The 18,356-nt window shown below is 38.9% G+C and overlaps 1 protein-coding gene across 1 annotated transcript; it reads right to left on the bottom strand.

The window, feature by feature from the left end:
- Positions 1–15,892: 15,892 nt before the first annotated feature.
- LOC117916971 (F-box protein At3g58530-like) lies at positions 15,893–16,492 on the bottom strand. Its single transcript, XM_034833211.1, has one exon. The coding sequence runs from the start codon at positions 16,490–16,492 to the stop codon at positions 15,893–15,895; it is 600 nt and encodes a 199-aa protein (XP_034689102.1).
- Between the last annotated feature and the right edge of the window lie 1,864 nt (positions 16,493–18,356).

The raw sequence follows: 18,356 nt of genomic DNA on the forward strand, positions 1-18,356 counted from the left end.
GAGATATTGATGGTGAAACGAAAAAAAGAGAAGTAGTCAAGCCATTAATGGATCATGTGAATGATGTGAAGAAAGGTGTCAGATCATAAATGTGCATGGGTGTCAAAATGGGATGAAAGAGGGGATAAATAGAAGGAAAGAGATGATGGTAAATCAAATGAAGGTAGTAAGAAAGTAAAAAAAAAAAAAAATGATGATCAACGTATATCAATGCAACAAAGGAAAATCATATCACTCATGATGGAATGGTGGAGAAAACACTGATTTGAAGATCTTAGTGAAAGATTACTCAACTCTCATACCCACAATGTATACCGACTTTGATCCAAGAAACGAAGGATCTCACAAAACTCAAAACTCTCACAAAAAACTCTCATCGCTCCAAGTGCATAGCGAAAGTGACTCAAGGAGTGAAAAACTCTCACAGAAAAATTCACATAAACCATTAATGACAAATAAACCCAGTGAACAACCCTCAAATAGCAACAAAATCTTATTGGAGTAGGACACCATACACGGACATATGAACAAACTCTCTCAAATCACAAATAAACACATGAAATCCCACCCATGAGATAACCTCTCAAACTGAAATCTTTAAATCAATGCCGAAAGAAGTAGTGAAAGGGATGATATGATTGTCCTCTATGCACTAAGATGTGAAAAATCACCAATCTAAGTAAAAGAAAATATAAGAAATAATGAAAAGAAGCAAACAATGACAAATGTGAAGAAAAGTCTGGAAAAGTGAAATATATATATATATGTAACAAAACCGGGTGATAGGGTGATAACATCAATGATGAAAAAAATAGGCCTATAAGTTCAAAGCTCGTGAGACTTTCCTAGCAAAGCAAACCTATACATCGAAAGGGTTCCAACCTGGGTGTAGAAATGGTAAGTGAGGCTATAAGAAAGAAAAAGGTTTTAACATACCATACGAGGCTCAATGGGTTAGCAACGACCTATATATATCAATTAACCGAAATGATGGCCACCCATCTTGTGACCATAGTCTCAAACGTAATACTTCTTCAACTGATTCACATTGATTGGCTTAGAAAATTGATTTTCATCTAGATTTGTCAACCATGCAATCCCCTTTGGGGTCAACTCTCTAATAACATAAGCCCACTCCGACTAGGTCTAAACTTTCCTCTAGGGTCTCCAACCAAACCTCTGAGAATCCTCAAAACCAAATCCTCTCTCTGTAGTGGTCTAGGCTTGACCCATTTCTTAAAGGCATGAACCATCTTCCTCTAATAAGCCTGAACATGTTTGCCGCTCTCAATCTCCTCTCATCTAAAGGGTTAAGTTGATCAAATTGAGCCTAAGCCCATTCTGCCTTAGAAATCTGCTTCTCAAAAGCTACTCTCAATGAGCCCATCTTTATCTCAACTGGAAAAACCACCTCCATACCGTACACTAGAAAGTAAGGTGTAGCTCTTGTAAATGTGCGAAAGGAGGTACAGTATGCTCATAATACAAAAATGAGTTTTTATGACTATTCTCGAGAAGTCTCAACCATATTTCTCAAAATCCTCTTAATGTTCTTATTTGCAGGCTCTACTGCCCCATTAGTTTATGGCCTGTATGCGGATGATCTATGATGCTGGATGCCATACCTCTGTAACAAAGTATCAACCTCAGCTCAAAAGTGCACCTCTCTATCTGAAATCAACTCATAAGGAACCCTATAACAGCAAATGATGTGTGACTTGATGATATTGGCAATTCTAGTAGATGTTAACCTCGCATATAATGTAGCTTCCACCCACTTGGTGAAATAATCTATGATGACTAGGATGAACTTATGACCACTAGAAGATTTTGGTGAGATTTTCCAAATAATATCAATACCCCATACTGAAAACGGTCATGGCAAGGTCAAAGCATGTAACTCTGATAGCGGTGCATGAATGAGATCACCACGAATCTAACACTTTGGGCATCTCTGAACAAACTGACAACAATCTATCTTCATAGTCAACTAGAAATAACCCATCCTCATAATCTTACGGGCTAGCATGTGTTCTCCCATGTGCGGACCATAAACTCCTGTATGAACCTCTCTTATCACACGGTCTACGGAATCTCGATCTAAACACAATAGAAGCATACCATTAGTTGATCGCCTATATAAGGTCTCTCCACAAATCACAAATCTAGTGGTCAATTGCCTCAGTACTCTCCGATTCTTGGTTGTGGCTACCTCAAGATATGTGCTAGATCTGAGAAACTGATAAATGTCATGATACCAAGGTAAATCATCTTGGACCTCTGTTTCTCTAATCAGACAATAATAGGCAGGTGTAGACCTCAATTCAATTAGTAATGGACGTATAACCATGTCAGTCAGAATGTCTATAGAAAAAGGTAGGATAGCTAAAGTGTCAGCAAACTAGTTATGTGCTCTAGGTAGATGAATATATCTCAAGTCATCAAATCTCCCAACTACTAACTCTAAATAAGCATCGTACGACCTAAGCTTTACATCCTTAGTTTTCCAATCTCCTTGAATTTGTTTGAGTACCAGATTGGAGTCACCAAACACCTCCATCTATCTAATGCTAAGCTCTAGTGTAGTCCCTAAACCAATGATACAAGCCTCATACTCAACTATGTTGTTTGTGATAGGATGTCGATCAAATAATGCCAAATGAACATACCTCGGAATATGATCACCTTGAGGAGATACCAATAGAACACCTATCCCATACCTCGACTGATTGGCTACACCATTTAAGTACATGCACCATTTGGATAAGCTAGTCATAACAACAAACTCCTCATCTGGAAAATCATCATCAACTGGTCTATCCTCAAATGTCGGTGGTAAGGCCAAGTGATTAGTGACAATGCTCTCCTTAATAGACTTCTGAGAAAAATACTGAATATCGAACTTTGTCAAAACTACGAGCCATTTAATTAGTCTTCTAACCAATGTGGGTCTCTCAAACAAATATCTCAATGAATTTAAGCAAAATATCAAATGCAATGAATACTTTGTCATGTAATGCCTCAATCTCTTGGTAGCCCGAACTAGCGCTAAGCAAAGACGCTTGATCATAATATATCTCATCTCATACTCTAGCATTCTCTTACTCAGATAGTAAATAGCTCGCTTATTCATTGAGTCATCAAACTGAGCTAACATGCATCCTAAGGCCATGTTTAAAACTGATAAATATAGAAGAAGTGGACGTTCCGGGATGGGAGGCACTAAAACAGGAGAAGAAAGCAAATACTCCTTAATGCTCTCAAACGCAAGCTAACAATTATCATTCCAAACTGTTGGCTAGTTTTTCCTTAAAAGATGAAAAATAGGCTCACATATGTCTGTCAATCTAGCTATGAATTGATTCATGTACTATAACCTACACAGAAAACCCTTGATCTCTTTCTCAGTCCTTAACACAGACATGTCAAGTTTGGCTCTGATCTTATTTAGGTCAACCTCTATGCCCCGCTCACTAACCATATGCCCTAATAACTTCCTAGAAGTCACTCCAAAGATGCACTTCTTAGGGTTCAACCTCAATCTAAATTTCCAAATCCTCTCAAAGAATCTATCTAGAGCTATTAAGTGATCTGCTCTATTTTAGGATTTCATAATCATATCATCCACATATACCTCAACATCTCTATGCATCATGTCATGAAATAAAATAGTAGAGACCCTCTGATAAGTGGCTCATGCATTCTTCAACCCAAATGGCATAACCCTATAACAGTAGGTGCCCCACTCAATAATGAAGGTTGTCTTCTCCATATCCTTCAGAGCCATCAAAATCTTATTATACCCAAAAAAACCCATCCATGAAAGACAACATCGAATGGCTTGTAGTGTTGTCAACCAACATATCAATATGTGAAAGGGAAAAGTCATCCGTAGGACTAGCTTTATTAAGGTCTCTAAAGTCAACACAAACTCTAACTTTGCCGTCCTTTTTGGGAACAGGGATGACGTTAGCCAACCATTCTGAATACTTAACCACCAATATAAATCCAATACTGAGTTGTTTCTGGATCCCCTCTTTGACCTGTAGACTCCAACGTGGGTGCAATTGCCTCAATTTATGCTTAGTCGGTTTAGCGTGTGGCAGGATAGGCAAGTGGTATTGAACTATATAGGGATCGAGGCCAAACATGTCCTCATAAAACCATGCAAAGACATCCAAGTATAACTTGAGTAAATGAATAAGTCTATCTCTCTCATTTGTGGATAGGGGTGAACCAATCTTCAACTCTCTTCAACTCTCTAGACTGATCCTTTGTGCCAAAATCAACAATCTCAACGTCTCCTATAGCAGGTGAAACTCTCTCATCTATGGGATCTGAGTCATGATCAAAATAGTCTTTGTCTAAATTGGGTTGTGCAATCTCATCAATATCAGATGTCTGTGGAGTGGGTGAGTGGGGTGCAGATATAGAGATACTATCATAAGAGACAAACGTTTACTAAAAAAATACTCAAATCCATAAATGAAGCAATAGAAACATCATCAAAGGGAGAGACAAATCCCAATAAAACATTAAAGGAAAGAGGTGGGTCCACAAGATTGGACTCTCCCTTAATTAGGCTAACAGTGTCCTCAAACAAACTACCATCATCCTCTGAAAGCTTTGGAACAGGAATAGTCTGGATCTACTCAACAACCTCAATGGCGGACACCCCAAATAGATTGAATGGTAAAGTAGGCTCAACTTGAACAATGCTAGTAATCTGACTCATACCCATTATGTCCATCTCATCTCAGTACTCGTCATGGGGAATGATACGTTCCCAATTGGTGTCTCAGCTGATTCATGTCCTCTCAATGGTCCCTGACAGTGGTACCATTTGATTCGTGTCCAGCTGGTGTCCCTTGATTGTGGTCCTCAGAAGGGAGTAATCAACAAAATTTATAACCTATTACACCATGTACTAGGATAGCCTTAGCTAGCATGGCATAGTGGCTCTAGGGTCATTCACTGGGATGGGTTTTCACTCCACAATTGATATTAATTCAAAGATGAATTGGTGCCTTTTTTATTTCAAGGTTCGCTTTAAAAGAAAACATAATCTTTGGTGGAAAAAGGATTGGTTTTAAGCTAACAAAAAATAGTAACTGATTTTAATTACAAAGAAAAGTGTTTCTTAGAGTTTAGATCACTAGGCTCAGGTTCCTCATACAAAAAGGAGAGTTCAGGTCACTTGTTTCTTTTCCTCGCATTAGAGAATTAACATATAGTTAATTCTCTAACCGGTGTGGTACAAATGCTTCCCCTTAACGAGTTCAAACACTAAATCCCTCTCACTGATGCATCTTGCAATGGCTTGTGCCTCTCACCTAGCATTTGCCATTCAAGGTGATCCTTAACCTTGGATTACCCGTCAAAAGCTCGCAAGAGATAACTAATGGATGTCTCCGTGGAGTCCAAAAGTTTACCAAGTGTTGGCTATTCTAGAAAATCCTACCTTCAAACCACCTCCCAAAGGCTCGCAAGAGATAAACTAGTGTATCTCAATGGATGGAGACCACTTGCCTTACCAAGTGTTGGCCCAGGTGTTTTAAAGGCGTTTTAAGTTAACTAAAAAGATAAAAACCATTAACGGGTCACACTTTCTCTTCATTAAAAACTAAAACAACAAAACTTCCAATTTATGCATGAGGAAACTTACCCGGCTTTCTTCACTCCAAGAGATGAAGAGCCTAGCCTCTCATCCTCTGAGGAAAAATCCTCAGAGTTTGATTGGCTAGAAAGAAAAATAACGAGAAAACAAAAATATGAAGGAAAAACAGAGCAAGTGCTCTTTAAAATATATTTCTTCCTTTCGCCGATTACATGATTATCTTGTGTAAAGGAAATTACAAACTATATATAAGAGGTTATTCACCCTTTGTTCTTACTTAAAGACTAAGGAATCCTATGATAGGTGGGTTACAAGGAGAGTTTGAGGATTTAGACATCAAATATCTAAAGCAAAAAATCTCAAAATGTCGGTCGCAAATATCGGGAAGCTTCAGGAGAAATTCCGTTGCACTGTGCAAAATGGCTGCGAAATTTCGCAGCGAAAGGACAACATTTTCGCAGCAAAAGGGTGATTTCGCAACTATGCAAAATTCTTCCTTCAGCTTGGAGTGATTGGCTTCCAATGGCTGTAACTCCTTCATTTCAACTCCGAATCATGCACCGTTTGAAGCATTGGATTGTTGACTTCTTGAGCTTCGAAACGACATATAGCATGCATAAATTTAACTCCAAGAAGTGCTCCAAAAGTGGCTGACACGACTATCATCTAGAATGCTTCATGTTAGATTTCTCTTTGCTTCCCCTCCTTGCATTTCGGATTTGCTTATGGCAAAGGACTTCAAAGCTTCGGTTCTTCATGTTTCTGAGCTTTCCATTGCTTTGCCATGGATTCTAAATAACTCTCCTCAATCTCGGATTGCTTTGGTGATCAAAAAGCTATCAAAACACCAAAACTTAACACAATTTGATTAGAATTGATTGCAAGGGTCCTTAACATGCCAATTGAGTTAAAAGGTAATAACTACTACTCAAAAGTGTTTAAAAGAGTTAATTACAAGCTATGAAATAGCACTTTTTGAGTAGTAATCAGGGAACGACTCCATCAATCATCTCAAAGTGATCAACGACCACTCCATCACCAGTGACCTCCTCTAGGAAGCATAAAGATTAAAAACTAGCTCGATCTAGAGACAGAGGAGCAATTGACATAGAAATAGATGTGCCAGGAGCCCCATCACCCAATTGTAACTGGTGAAATAGATGTTGAAGCTCAATCTCTCAATTTGTATGAACCACACTATCAATTTCCTCTAGACGAGGTCAAATCTCTGATCTTTTGACAAAGTAGTCGACCAAACTCATCCTATAAGGTCGAATAGGATAATCAAATGGTGTGTGAGACAACCAGGCCCTCACTCTCTCATTACATAATCGCGCCATGTATCAGTAATCAGCCTCAGTAGGAATGGACCCAAACCCAAATACCGTATCATGATCAATGGCAACTATAAACTCACTAGGTCCATGCTAGCGTCATCTTAACTCCATGCCAGATAGAAAAGACATGCCCCTCATTATGTCAAGAACCACTGTATTGTTGTGCTGATCAAATGACATAGCTAAAAAAATCTCTGCAAAAATCCTCAATCTCAAGAGTCTGTACCTCATCGAATATAAACCCAGACAAAAATAGGTCATTCTCACTGTGACTGATTTGAGGCACTGGCTCAGAAGAGGCAAATGTATCTCTAGTAGACTGTACTGTGATGACTTGCCCATCATGAATGAACTTCACTTTTTGATGAAGGGAAGATGGAATAACTCCAGCTCTATGAATCCAAGGTCAGCTTAGTAGCAAATTGAAAGATTAGAAATCCTCAAAACCTGGAACATAGTAGGAAATGTGGTTGAACCAATCAATAAATCAATCACCAAGGTACCCATAACCTCCCTCTTGGTGTTATCATACACTCTGATTGTCTAAGTAGAATGACTAAAATCTAAAGATGCGAAACCAAAGGCTATAGTAGTGGCTAAGAGATAGACGTTCAAGATTGAGCCATTGTCCAATGGGACAGGATGAACTCTATGGCCTAAACAACCAACTGAAATATATACAGGGTGTATGTGGTCTAAACCTTCGGGTGGCAAATTGCCATCTGGAAACACAATGCAAGTGGCTCTACCAATTGTCACTATATGAATCAACCCCTTTGGAATGGTGGTAGTCTTAACCCTAATATGACTCAAGGCTTAAATCAAAGCATATTTGTGAGTACTGGATGATGCCAATAAACTTCAAATAGAAATACAAGTGAGTGCTCTATAATTGTCTCAAAACCTTATCATTCTCTCTCCTAAGCTCCTCACGAGATGCTGCATCCTCAAATGGCCTGATTGTTGGAGGTGGTGGTTGAGCTATCTTCCCATTACGAGTCACAATTTGTATATCTCTCTCATTTGAATCGTCATCCTCTAGCCATAAAGTAAATGGAACAAAGGTATCCTAGTGCCTAATAAATAAAGGTGTAGAATGAGTCAACTAGAACAACGCCTTATCTAGGATCAAACTAAACGGCATAGAAGCCTGAGGACCCAATATAACTCCATCAACCTCATAACTGTCATCCAAAATAATAGGCTCAGGCAATCCATCATCCCAACTTAGCATATGTATGCTGTCATTCTCTACAACGTCTATGTGATGGATATCTCTTGGAGGTGGAGACACTGCATGTGTAAAATAGGTAGGAAGAGGGTTAGTGGTTACACTTGGTTACACTTGGCTATCCCAAGTTAACCAAACCTTAGTCTATCTAATCTTGAAAAGCATGTCTTAGAGCATTGTAGTGGTCCATGTCATGCCCTAGTCCCTGATGATAAGAACAATGTAGGTCTAATCTGAAGCGAGGTGACACTGGATGAGGTACTGGCTTAGGTGTCAATGGAGTTAATAACCCACTTTCCATAAGATTCTAAAAAGCTTGATTCAAAGGCATACCCAATTGAGCAAATTGATGTGATGGTCTTTGCATATAAGTAGTGGTCTACAAAGCTCGGGGCCGAGTATATGGGACAGGAGGTCTCTTTGTGACATGTGCAACAAAAACAGGCTATGAGACTGGATGTAGTAAGTATGAGTCATGGGTTTGGAGGGAGTAGGTGGCCTATACTGCACATGAGGTGATGGTGGGTAATAGAATCCAAAAGTCTGCCCAACTATTTGATAGCGTTTAGGAGGTCTCAACCTTACTGAATCGATAACACTAACATCTCCTAATCTCTATCCTCCTAAAGGCTTCTTCCCATTAGAGTGAGTAGGGAAAGACTCAGGCCATAATCCTCTAGCTATGCCATCTTCTATACCATATAAAGCCTGTACCAAAGATCCAAAATCCGTATGAGGAAATCCCATCAAGTGCTTAGTAATCTTAGCCTGTAAGCTCCTCATGATCATACTAATTTGCTCATTCTTTGAAAGACAATCAATAATCTATGAAATCTTTTCCCTCCAGTGAGAGATAAATGGGGTGACTGACTCACCTGGCCTCTATCTCAAAGCCTTTAACTCTATCCTCAAAACATCAATGATAGTGTTAAATGCAAACTATCTCAAGAAATCCTGGACTAGATCATCCCAAGTCTTGTGGCGTGACATATCCAATGAAGCGAACCAGCGCTGTGCTGCACCACTCAGGGATATGGGGAAAAACATAACCATTTAGGCCTCATCTAGTCCATGGGCCCTCATAACCGTACTATAAAGTCTCAAATGAATGCGAGGACAACCTATGCCCGTGTATCTTACAATCTCAAACATCCTAAACTTGGCCAATAAACTAGCTACTGGTGCTCCATTAAAATCCTCCCAAGTAATAGCTTCATCTGAAGCCCTCATCTACCTCATCCTCTGCTCAAGTTTATCTATACGAGCATGTGGGTCCTCTAATCTACCTCCAACTCTAATCTACGAAGGCGAACCTAGATTGGATGCGGTAACTATCCTACAAATACAGAAACACTGGATAAGTTATAGTACAAAGGTGACTCTATAGGAACCAACTGAATAGTACGCAGAAATATAGCCCAAATATACTCAATATGATATCCATCCTTAATCACACCAAAAAGAGACTATGAAGAGGGTAATCGAACCCAACTGTGACCAATGCAACTCTGAAGATCCACATATACACCCATGTCTACGGATGAAATCTTAATTGGGCCAAGGCTAACCTACAAGGTTAAAGTGGCTTTATAAGATAGGATGTGTGGGTTAAAGGATCCCTAGTAGAAGCGATCGTACCCTCTGGCGATACATAACCCTCTGCATGTCTCCGAGGAGACGGGGTGCTTCCATGCAAGGTGGTCATCACCTCCACACATGCATTTCCTCACTTTTCTAGGGGGTTTCCTAATGGTGAAGGCTCTCTCATCTCCCAACACTTAGGGATAATCTAAAGTGCACAATGAAGGATATGGGTGCATCCAAAAAACCTAAGATCTAAAGTGAGATAGTAAACATGGACAAGCAATCATTCATCAAGCAAAAGAAAGGGTTATCATGCAACAAGCAGTCATGCAAAGTAGATAAATATCAAACAATCAAAGTCCTATCTAACTTATGTGAGAGTGAGTCATGCTAAAGTACGCAAGAAATCAAGTGATCATTCAAGACAATCAAACATGTTAAGATAGCAAACCAAACAAGCAAGCAAACCGAATCACCTTGCCTAAAAAAAGAGGTATCCTCTAATTGACCAATTAAATGCCACATTTTCCTCAACTAGTGTTCAAACTTGATCCTCAAAATCCCCAGTGGAGTCGCCAATTTGTGGACTTGTGCTTTTCATGCGTGTCCCCACTCAATGGCGAAAATCGCTTTTTTAATTGTGAAAAATTAGTCTTGGAAAAGTTGGAGTTGCCACTTATTTTATTTTATTTTAAAAAGAAAAATAAAACAAGAAAGAAAAGCCTCAATAAGTGACTCCATAGTTTTGGAAAAACGTGTCTTTGAAACCCAAGTCTAGTTCTAGGGATCATGTTACTTATTGGGAAGGTACCTTAAATAGGTAGCACCCCTCAAACCCTAAAAAGGTCTTTACTAGTTAAGTCGAGGGAGAAATGACAATTAATCAATTGATTGAATGTACCTAAGTAAGCTAAGGTGTTTTCGAAACTAGCATGCTAAAAAAAAAAAAAATCAAATCACAATCGCAAAGGGAGGCTAAAATGTGTGCATGGACTGCCTCTCAAGCGTTATAATAAGACATTAAAGTTAGCATAGAAATATAGCATATGACATTTATTTTATTAGAACAAATTGAACAAACATCTAGGCACCTAAGGATGGAATCAAACATAGATATGGCTCACAACAATATGCATGCTTATAAAATTCTAGAAAGTAAGTGATAGAAACTGCTCCTGGATAGTATGCATAATTTATAACATTCCTCCAAACATGCTAGAGTGGTTAGGACAAGTATAAATTATATAACATCTTCATTATGTCTAATATATAGTAACAAAGAAAAAATTGAGCCAATATAAGTCAAATGACTCCAAAAATAAATTACAAATTCAAGTAAAGTACAAGATCATTAGCATGTAATTAGAAAATGGAGCATCACAAAACAATTTTTTTTTTAAAATATCTTGGAGTGGAATTTAATTACAAAAAATTTCAAGAAACAACTTCTACACATATAGAACAACATAAAAAAAACCAAACACTCATTCAAATGATAGATTGTAGTAAAGACATCCAAAAGTTCTAGAAGGTCCAGATTATGTAAGAAATAGTGACATGCATAAACGATTTTTTTTTAAAAAATAATAAGACATCACATAAAATTATACAAAAAACAAAAAATAACACACATCTATATCACAGAAAAAATGAATCCAGGGTTGGGTAGTACTCAAAAATATTTTTAAAACACTCCAGTTAATCAGATGTCCAAAATCCATCATGTAAAGTAGGTACAACTTTGAAAAATCATATCTCTAAAAAAAAATGCATATTTTTTAATATTTTGTGTCAAAATTCAATTTCAAGAAGTAAAAAATATGGGAAAAATATTCATTTAAATTAAAAAGATTAGAAAACAATATAATTTTGCAAAGTTCTCTTGAGTGTGCAGAAGTTCGCCTAAACAGAGAATGGTGAAAGAGATGATCACAACTCAACCTTAAGAAAAGATTTATGACTCAAATAACATCCTAGAATCAAGTTCAAGAAGTGATTAAAATCATAAAAGTTTGAATTTTTTTTTTTAAATATTCTAAAGTTGCTAAAACGAATTTGAAATCTAAAGGCTCAGTGGTTGAGTGAAAACTGGCAGCAAGGAAGAGTTTTAAAAAAATTTCTTATATAAGGGTTCCATCAAGTTTTTGTCCATGCAATGCAATCAAATTCCCCACTACTATACCCCTCTATGTATTTGAACCTATGCATTTATGCATTTGGGCAATTTAATCAACGACTGTGCATGTCCTATGCGGAAAGACACGTGGAAAATGAGTAAATAGGTGTAGAAAGTGAATTCTAGATATGGTCTTCAAATGCTCTTGACTTTACTCAACTTTTGATGGTTCATTCAAGTACATGACCATTGTATCCAATGAAATTTATAAGCACAGAAATCTGACTTCTCCATCTTTGTTTTCCCTACATAGAATAACCAAGCTTAATTATGAGAATTACGTCCTCTTTATTTATCTTCCTTGGCTTCCCACTCTGTTTCAAAGCTTCTGTAAGCATCGCTTTTTCTATTTCCCGTGTTTCTAAATCTTGAAGGTATTCCATTGGCCTCATGCTTGATGCATGAAAGTCACCATGTGCCAAGGTAGTTGGACTTTTCAGGCAGCGACATAAGAGTTGCTCATGCAACAAGTAGAATGAAAGATTGTTGCCCATAGAAATACAAACCATGGTGTGGACCCCGCATTTCGGCTCATACATTTCCCACTCGATGGCGAACTCGATTTTTATTTGAAAAATTGATTTTTATTGATTATTTGAAAATGACTTGGAGTCGCCACTTTTTTTTGTTTTATTTTTAAAGGGTAAACAAAATAAGAAAGAAAAACCCTAAGTGTGACTCCTTGTTTCGGAAAAGGTGGTCTACGAAAAACTGGATCGAGTTCGGGGGTCAGGTTACTTATCGGGAAGGTACGGTAAAGACCGTAGCACCCCTCTAAGTCCCTAAAATCGGGTCTCTACTAATAAAATGAAGCAATCATGACAATTGATGAGGGAATAAATGAATACACAGAGTGATCATGCACATGTGAGAATCAAAATATGCATATAGAAATACCAGAATGGGAATAGATGCGTACCTGGGCGACGAACCACTAGGCACTATCAAGAAAGAGGGTTAGTGCACAATTAAGGACCAATAACATGCATGTAAGAGAGTAGGATAAATAAATCATGTATCATAATCAAATCAAATCAATCAGTCAATCAATCGAAAAATCAGATATGTCGGGCCCCCACCAAAGCCCGTTTATTTTAGCATGAATTAATTCCATAAATTCTATTATTCGGAATTACGGAAATGAATTCTTGCTTATTTTGAAATATTTTAAAAATTCATGGAATTTATGGAAATGGTTTGCTATAAAGAAAGATGGATATTTCATTGAAAAGCGGATTTTTGGAACCTAAAAAAAAACTAAGGATGAAAAATTAAAGAGATGAAATTATTTGAAAAAAGGAATTTGAAAAATTATTTGCAAACTAGAGTTTAGGAATCTATTTTAAAATAAAAGATGAAGAAATAAAAATAAATAAATAAACAAAAGAAAGGAACGTGACTTAATGGTGGGCATGCAAACCATGCAGCAGGGGGTCTGGAGTAGGTGGGAAATAAACTTTTGAGTCATTTGGTTTGACACACAGCTTGTTGTAGCTGTTGCCACCATACTGTATAGAGTTCCCATTCTAGAAGGCGTTTCTGTCACTGAACCGATCATCGTCCTCATCATGCTTCATTGTGTGAATGTTGCTCCCATACTTGGAGGCTGTTGGTTGCTTGCTCCTTTCATCACTTCTGCTGGTAAGGAACTGCTTTGATCTAGGGAGGGATGAATAAAGGGTCTCTCTATTCCTCTGGCTCTGAGGTTGTTCTGAAGTGTAGGGTTTGGTCGATATTCCCACATGCCGTTTTGGGATTCCTGTTCAGAATTTGATGAATTGGCAGTACTACCAAGATAGTAGAGAGGATTCAAATAAGATAGGAAACTTCTCAAGAGTGCAAAATATCCTCCATTGTTGTCATTTGTTGAACCAGAATCATTGGTGGAATTTGTTAGATCTCTGGATGAAGACACTCCTCTATGGTAAGCCACAGCTCATTGATGTGGAACCATCATTAGTGCTTGCCTATTGAGCAATCTCAAGTCTGATAATGATTTGCTCAGATCTCGACCCTCGAATACCTTCCGAGGATAAGGAATAGCTAGGTCATAAGAGCCGATACCACCTGCTAGGCTTTGATCCACGAAGTCCTTAATCATACTCAAGGTGCTTGTCACAGGAAATTTCTCTTGTGGACCATTACCATTAGGCAATCAGATGTTCAAATGAACATCAGTTGATTTATTTGTAGAAATATCCAATGTACCAGCCCTTTGATCTTCTACACCTTCAGTCTTTGTGTCCGCTACAGCTTGATTCACTCCAGTAGGAATAAACTGTGAAGATCCTTCGGAAACTTCTAGACGAGGATTGGTGAAATTGCTGTTTTCTCCTGGGACAAGACATCCATCTTCAACGGGGGAGATATAGGACAACCTTCAGAATTGTTGAGGTCTGCTGTTATAGGAAGCAATTCCTTTGCTGTTGCATTCAAAGATGTTGGCTGTTCATTCTCACCGCTGTCCAACTCATTCGCATGAAGAACCTTTGAGGATGGGGCATCACCCACTTCAATATTCTCCTTAACTGGACGTTCACAACTTTTACTTTCCTCTATTATCTCAGAAGCGACTAAGGGTCTCGCCTCTGAGGATTCAACATCTTTATTTATTGAAGATGAAGGAACATCCATGCTTGAAGAACTTCCTGGCTGAAGTGAGGCAATATTAGGAGCCCAGAAGCCAATGGATCAGATTTCTTCGATGTAAGGGCTGCAGTTGAGATAGTTGCTGTTGTTTCCTGAATATGAAGACTCAGCCATGTCTTTTCAAGATTAGAAGCCAGAATTTCAACAGCAACAAAGCCTTCTGGGAGAGCTCCTCTTCCGCGCCTGAACAACCCGAGGTGCTGGGATCGTGAAACTGAGTCATAATTATCACCAAAACTCTACTTCACAGCTGCACCGTCCAAAGAATTCCTCTGAAGTGGAGGCTTCAATCTTTCCTCATACTTCTCTATTGCCCAAAGTATTCGCCATTACAAGATTCTGCCTCATGAGAGCGTCATGGCCAGCAAGCTGTCATCTGACCTCCATCTTTACACCAACCAACATGGCAGTGCAACCAATCTTTGCTAGTGCTGATCTATCAACAGAAACAACAGCCCTAAGGACAAGGCTTGCATCTCAAAAATTCGGTACAGCAGCTCCATTCCTTGTCTTTCCTTGATGCGAATATTAATCAGCTAGCAAGTGGTATAGGCAAGATGCTCAAGTCACTGTGATGCTTCTGGAAGCATGGAAGACCAGGATGATGCTGAAGGGGTGACACTTGGACGAAATAATTCAAAGTATGGCCGCAAGCAGCCTCTGTATCTCCATGACGCCATCTCATCTAGCATCTCTGAAAACACACTTCCAATTTTGCCTGAATTTCTAAGAACAGCTCAGTATGATGTCCATGTCCTCTATTCTGCTGTCAAAGTATGGTGAGTGAAATTTACTATTAAATACTAAGAATGACATTGGTGTAAGGAAAACAATGGCCAAAGTCATTTCCCTGATCAGCTGGGTGATGCCAAGCGATGAATCAGAAAATATCAAGTAGCTGAGTGTTTCCAAACTTCAAGAATCAGGGTCTATTTGTCACTGGGGTATAACGCAATGGAGATTGTTGAGGTTCAATGAGGTCAAGGTGTCCCAAGACCTTATTAAGTCCACTTAATCCAACGATCTGAACACGAGCATTTGAGTGGCCATGGACAAATCTATGGGTAATCTGTGTACATCCAAAGAGCTTAAGCAACCTTAGTGACGAGCAGCTATCCACAATCAGCCCGGATGCCCCATCTTTTAAATTTCGACATCAAGATAAATCCTAAGTCAATAGAATTCTCCAACACTTGGTAAGAGACACAGCAGTGTCATCCCCAACCTAACTGGAATGACTCAGAGAGAGATGTTTCAGAGACTGTCCAGAAGTTTCCAAGAATGCCACTATAGCTTCATCACTGAAGTTGTTTCGACAAAGTCTTAAGTGTTTGGATTGACCGACAACCATTGGCGAGATAATGTAGTGCTGAGTCTGTCAATAGATCCAAGTTGGAAAGGTCAATGGCAGAGAGACTGGAACAAGTGCGCCTCATTGCTTCCAATGAATCATCAGTTATTTTGAAGCAATTGGCCAATACAGCTTCCTTCATATTTGAACCAAGAGTAGTGACTATTTCAGAAATAAAATCATCACAGACTGTCTGAATGCCTGCAACTGACAATACTTCTAAACATTCCAACCGTTTCAAAGCAGACAAGACAAACATCGCATTGATGTTTTGGCAATCATCTATAAATAGCTCCTTCAATATATGTCCCAACACATCAGCCACAACATTGATGGCAAAATGAGTGAGAAGAGAGCACTGGCCCAAATGTAAAGACATCAATGTACACGCTGATGTAACAAGTACACTTATCCCTTCATTCAATAACCGACATGCACCCCTTAGAGACATTGTAGCTAGAGCAGGCAGACAATTTGAAGACCGAGCTATGGTGCCAAGCAATGTGCTGAGAATTCTCCATCTCAGGAAACCCCTCGTCAAACCCATCTTCTTATACTATATTGCTACTACACACAGCATCCAAACTAGCACCAGAAGCAAGAAAAGGGGAAAACGGCAAAACAGAGTACAGATAATAGGAGCAAAGTATATCCATACAAGCCCTCATGCATCAATCAATGGGCTTAGATGAGGGTGAATGAAATCAAACAAGTATCCCATGGCATTGAAAACAAAAACAAAACGAGATTTCCACATGATGCACAGTGAAACTAAAAACAGAGTCGTACCACTCTCGAATCATCTCGAAGAAAATGAAAGAGACATCAACCAAACATAAACCATAAAAACTAAACACAAATCAAGCAATCCGTAGAAAATATCGAGAAGAGGGAAAGATACTATTTACCAACGAAGAAAAACAAAAAGATTAGTGGCAGTCATACCCTTACCTTCTTCTCCTTCAAGCTCTCTGTTCTCTCTGGAAAACTCTCACTCTCTGGTTCTTTCTCTCTCAAGTCTCGCCCTCTCTCAAGTTCACCGTCCAAAATTACTTCCTTCCGCGTTCTCTCCAAGCTCTCTCCCTGTAACCAGCCTGCCGACCTTCCAAAAAAACTCCTCCTCTGCAGCTGCCACCAAAAGCCTGCACCAAAAAGCACCACTACCTCCAGCTGCCAGAGACGCTCCTCCACAACGGCTTCTGCAGATTCTTTGGAATCTTCTTGCCACGTGTCGACCTCTTACTCGCTCCTCAATTCCACTACTCTGATTCCCAGCAGCCATCCACGAGCAGACAAGTGGTCTCTCAAAGCTCCTCCACGTGGCAAGACAAGCTGCATGAAGAATGAGGCCCAAGTGGGGGTCTACACATGGCTACTTTTTCTATTGAAGAATAGCCAAACCTATTTGTGATGTGCATTTAAGATCTTTAGATATCTCTGAAATTGTCCAATCCAAACCCATCTAAACTTGGCGCCTTGTTTTTCCATGCTTGCAAGTATCGCTACTTTCGGATTCTGATTTCCAACAGAATCAAGGTTGACTTATAGTTCAAGTTTCCATAAATCTTGCATCCATTGGGTTTGCATACAACTATGCAATGTCCACCATCATGACCATGAACATTTGCAAGGAACCATTGGCTTCTTCATCAATGGGAAGAACCCCATCTTGTACACGATTCTCTATATCAATAACTCATTGGAATTAACTCAAGTTGTATTTTGGATGTGTCAATCATGCAAAGGTGCATTCTTCCACCATCATTTTTATCTTCTGGATGATCTTCAATTCCTCTCCATTTGTAGGCTCTTGATCAAGCGATGCATGGTCAAAGAGAGGGTTTTCATTCCCCATCATTTTAAAAGAACCGGAAGCCATTTGCTATAAGTTGTCACCATCAAAATTTTTCCTATGGTCCCCTAAACCCAAATGCAGTATTTAGAGGCTTGCTTGTTGTATTCAAAATGTGGATAATTGCTTTGTTGGAAAGTACAAAATGTGGATTTTGTACTTTCCATCAACTATCATCTGGATCCTGCATCATGGTTCAATGTTTGACTAGCGCTTAGGTTCAGGCTTGCTAACCCATAATCTACAAGGTGCAGATCGAACTATATGTGTACGAGTCTAGTGCGATGGGAAAGGCCACCATCTTTCATGCAAATAGATGCCAGCCCTAAGGATATAGAACCAGTCAACACGGTAACAAATACATTCAGAAATGCACCCTAATAACTCTCCTTGATTACAACCACTCTAAACAAAATAGTAAAAGCTATCTTTCCGCTATGACAAACTGTAGTTTAGTAACGGCAAAGAATTCCATTTCTTCCAGTACATCATCTCTGAACCGGCTTTAATGGGTCACCTTCTACAGTTTGTGATTGAACCATTGAAAATATGGTCTCAT

This window comes from Vitis riparia, chromosome 6 (assembly GCF_004353265.1).
Source record: "Vitis riparia cultivar Riparia Gloire de Montpellier isolate 1030 chromosome 6, EGFV_Vit.rip_1.0, whole genome shotgun sequence".
Lineage (NCBI taxonomy): Eukaryota > Viridiplantae > Streptophyta > Magnoliopsida > Vitales > Vitaceae > Vitis > Vitis riparia.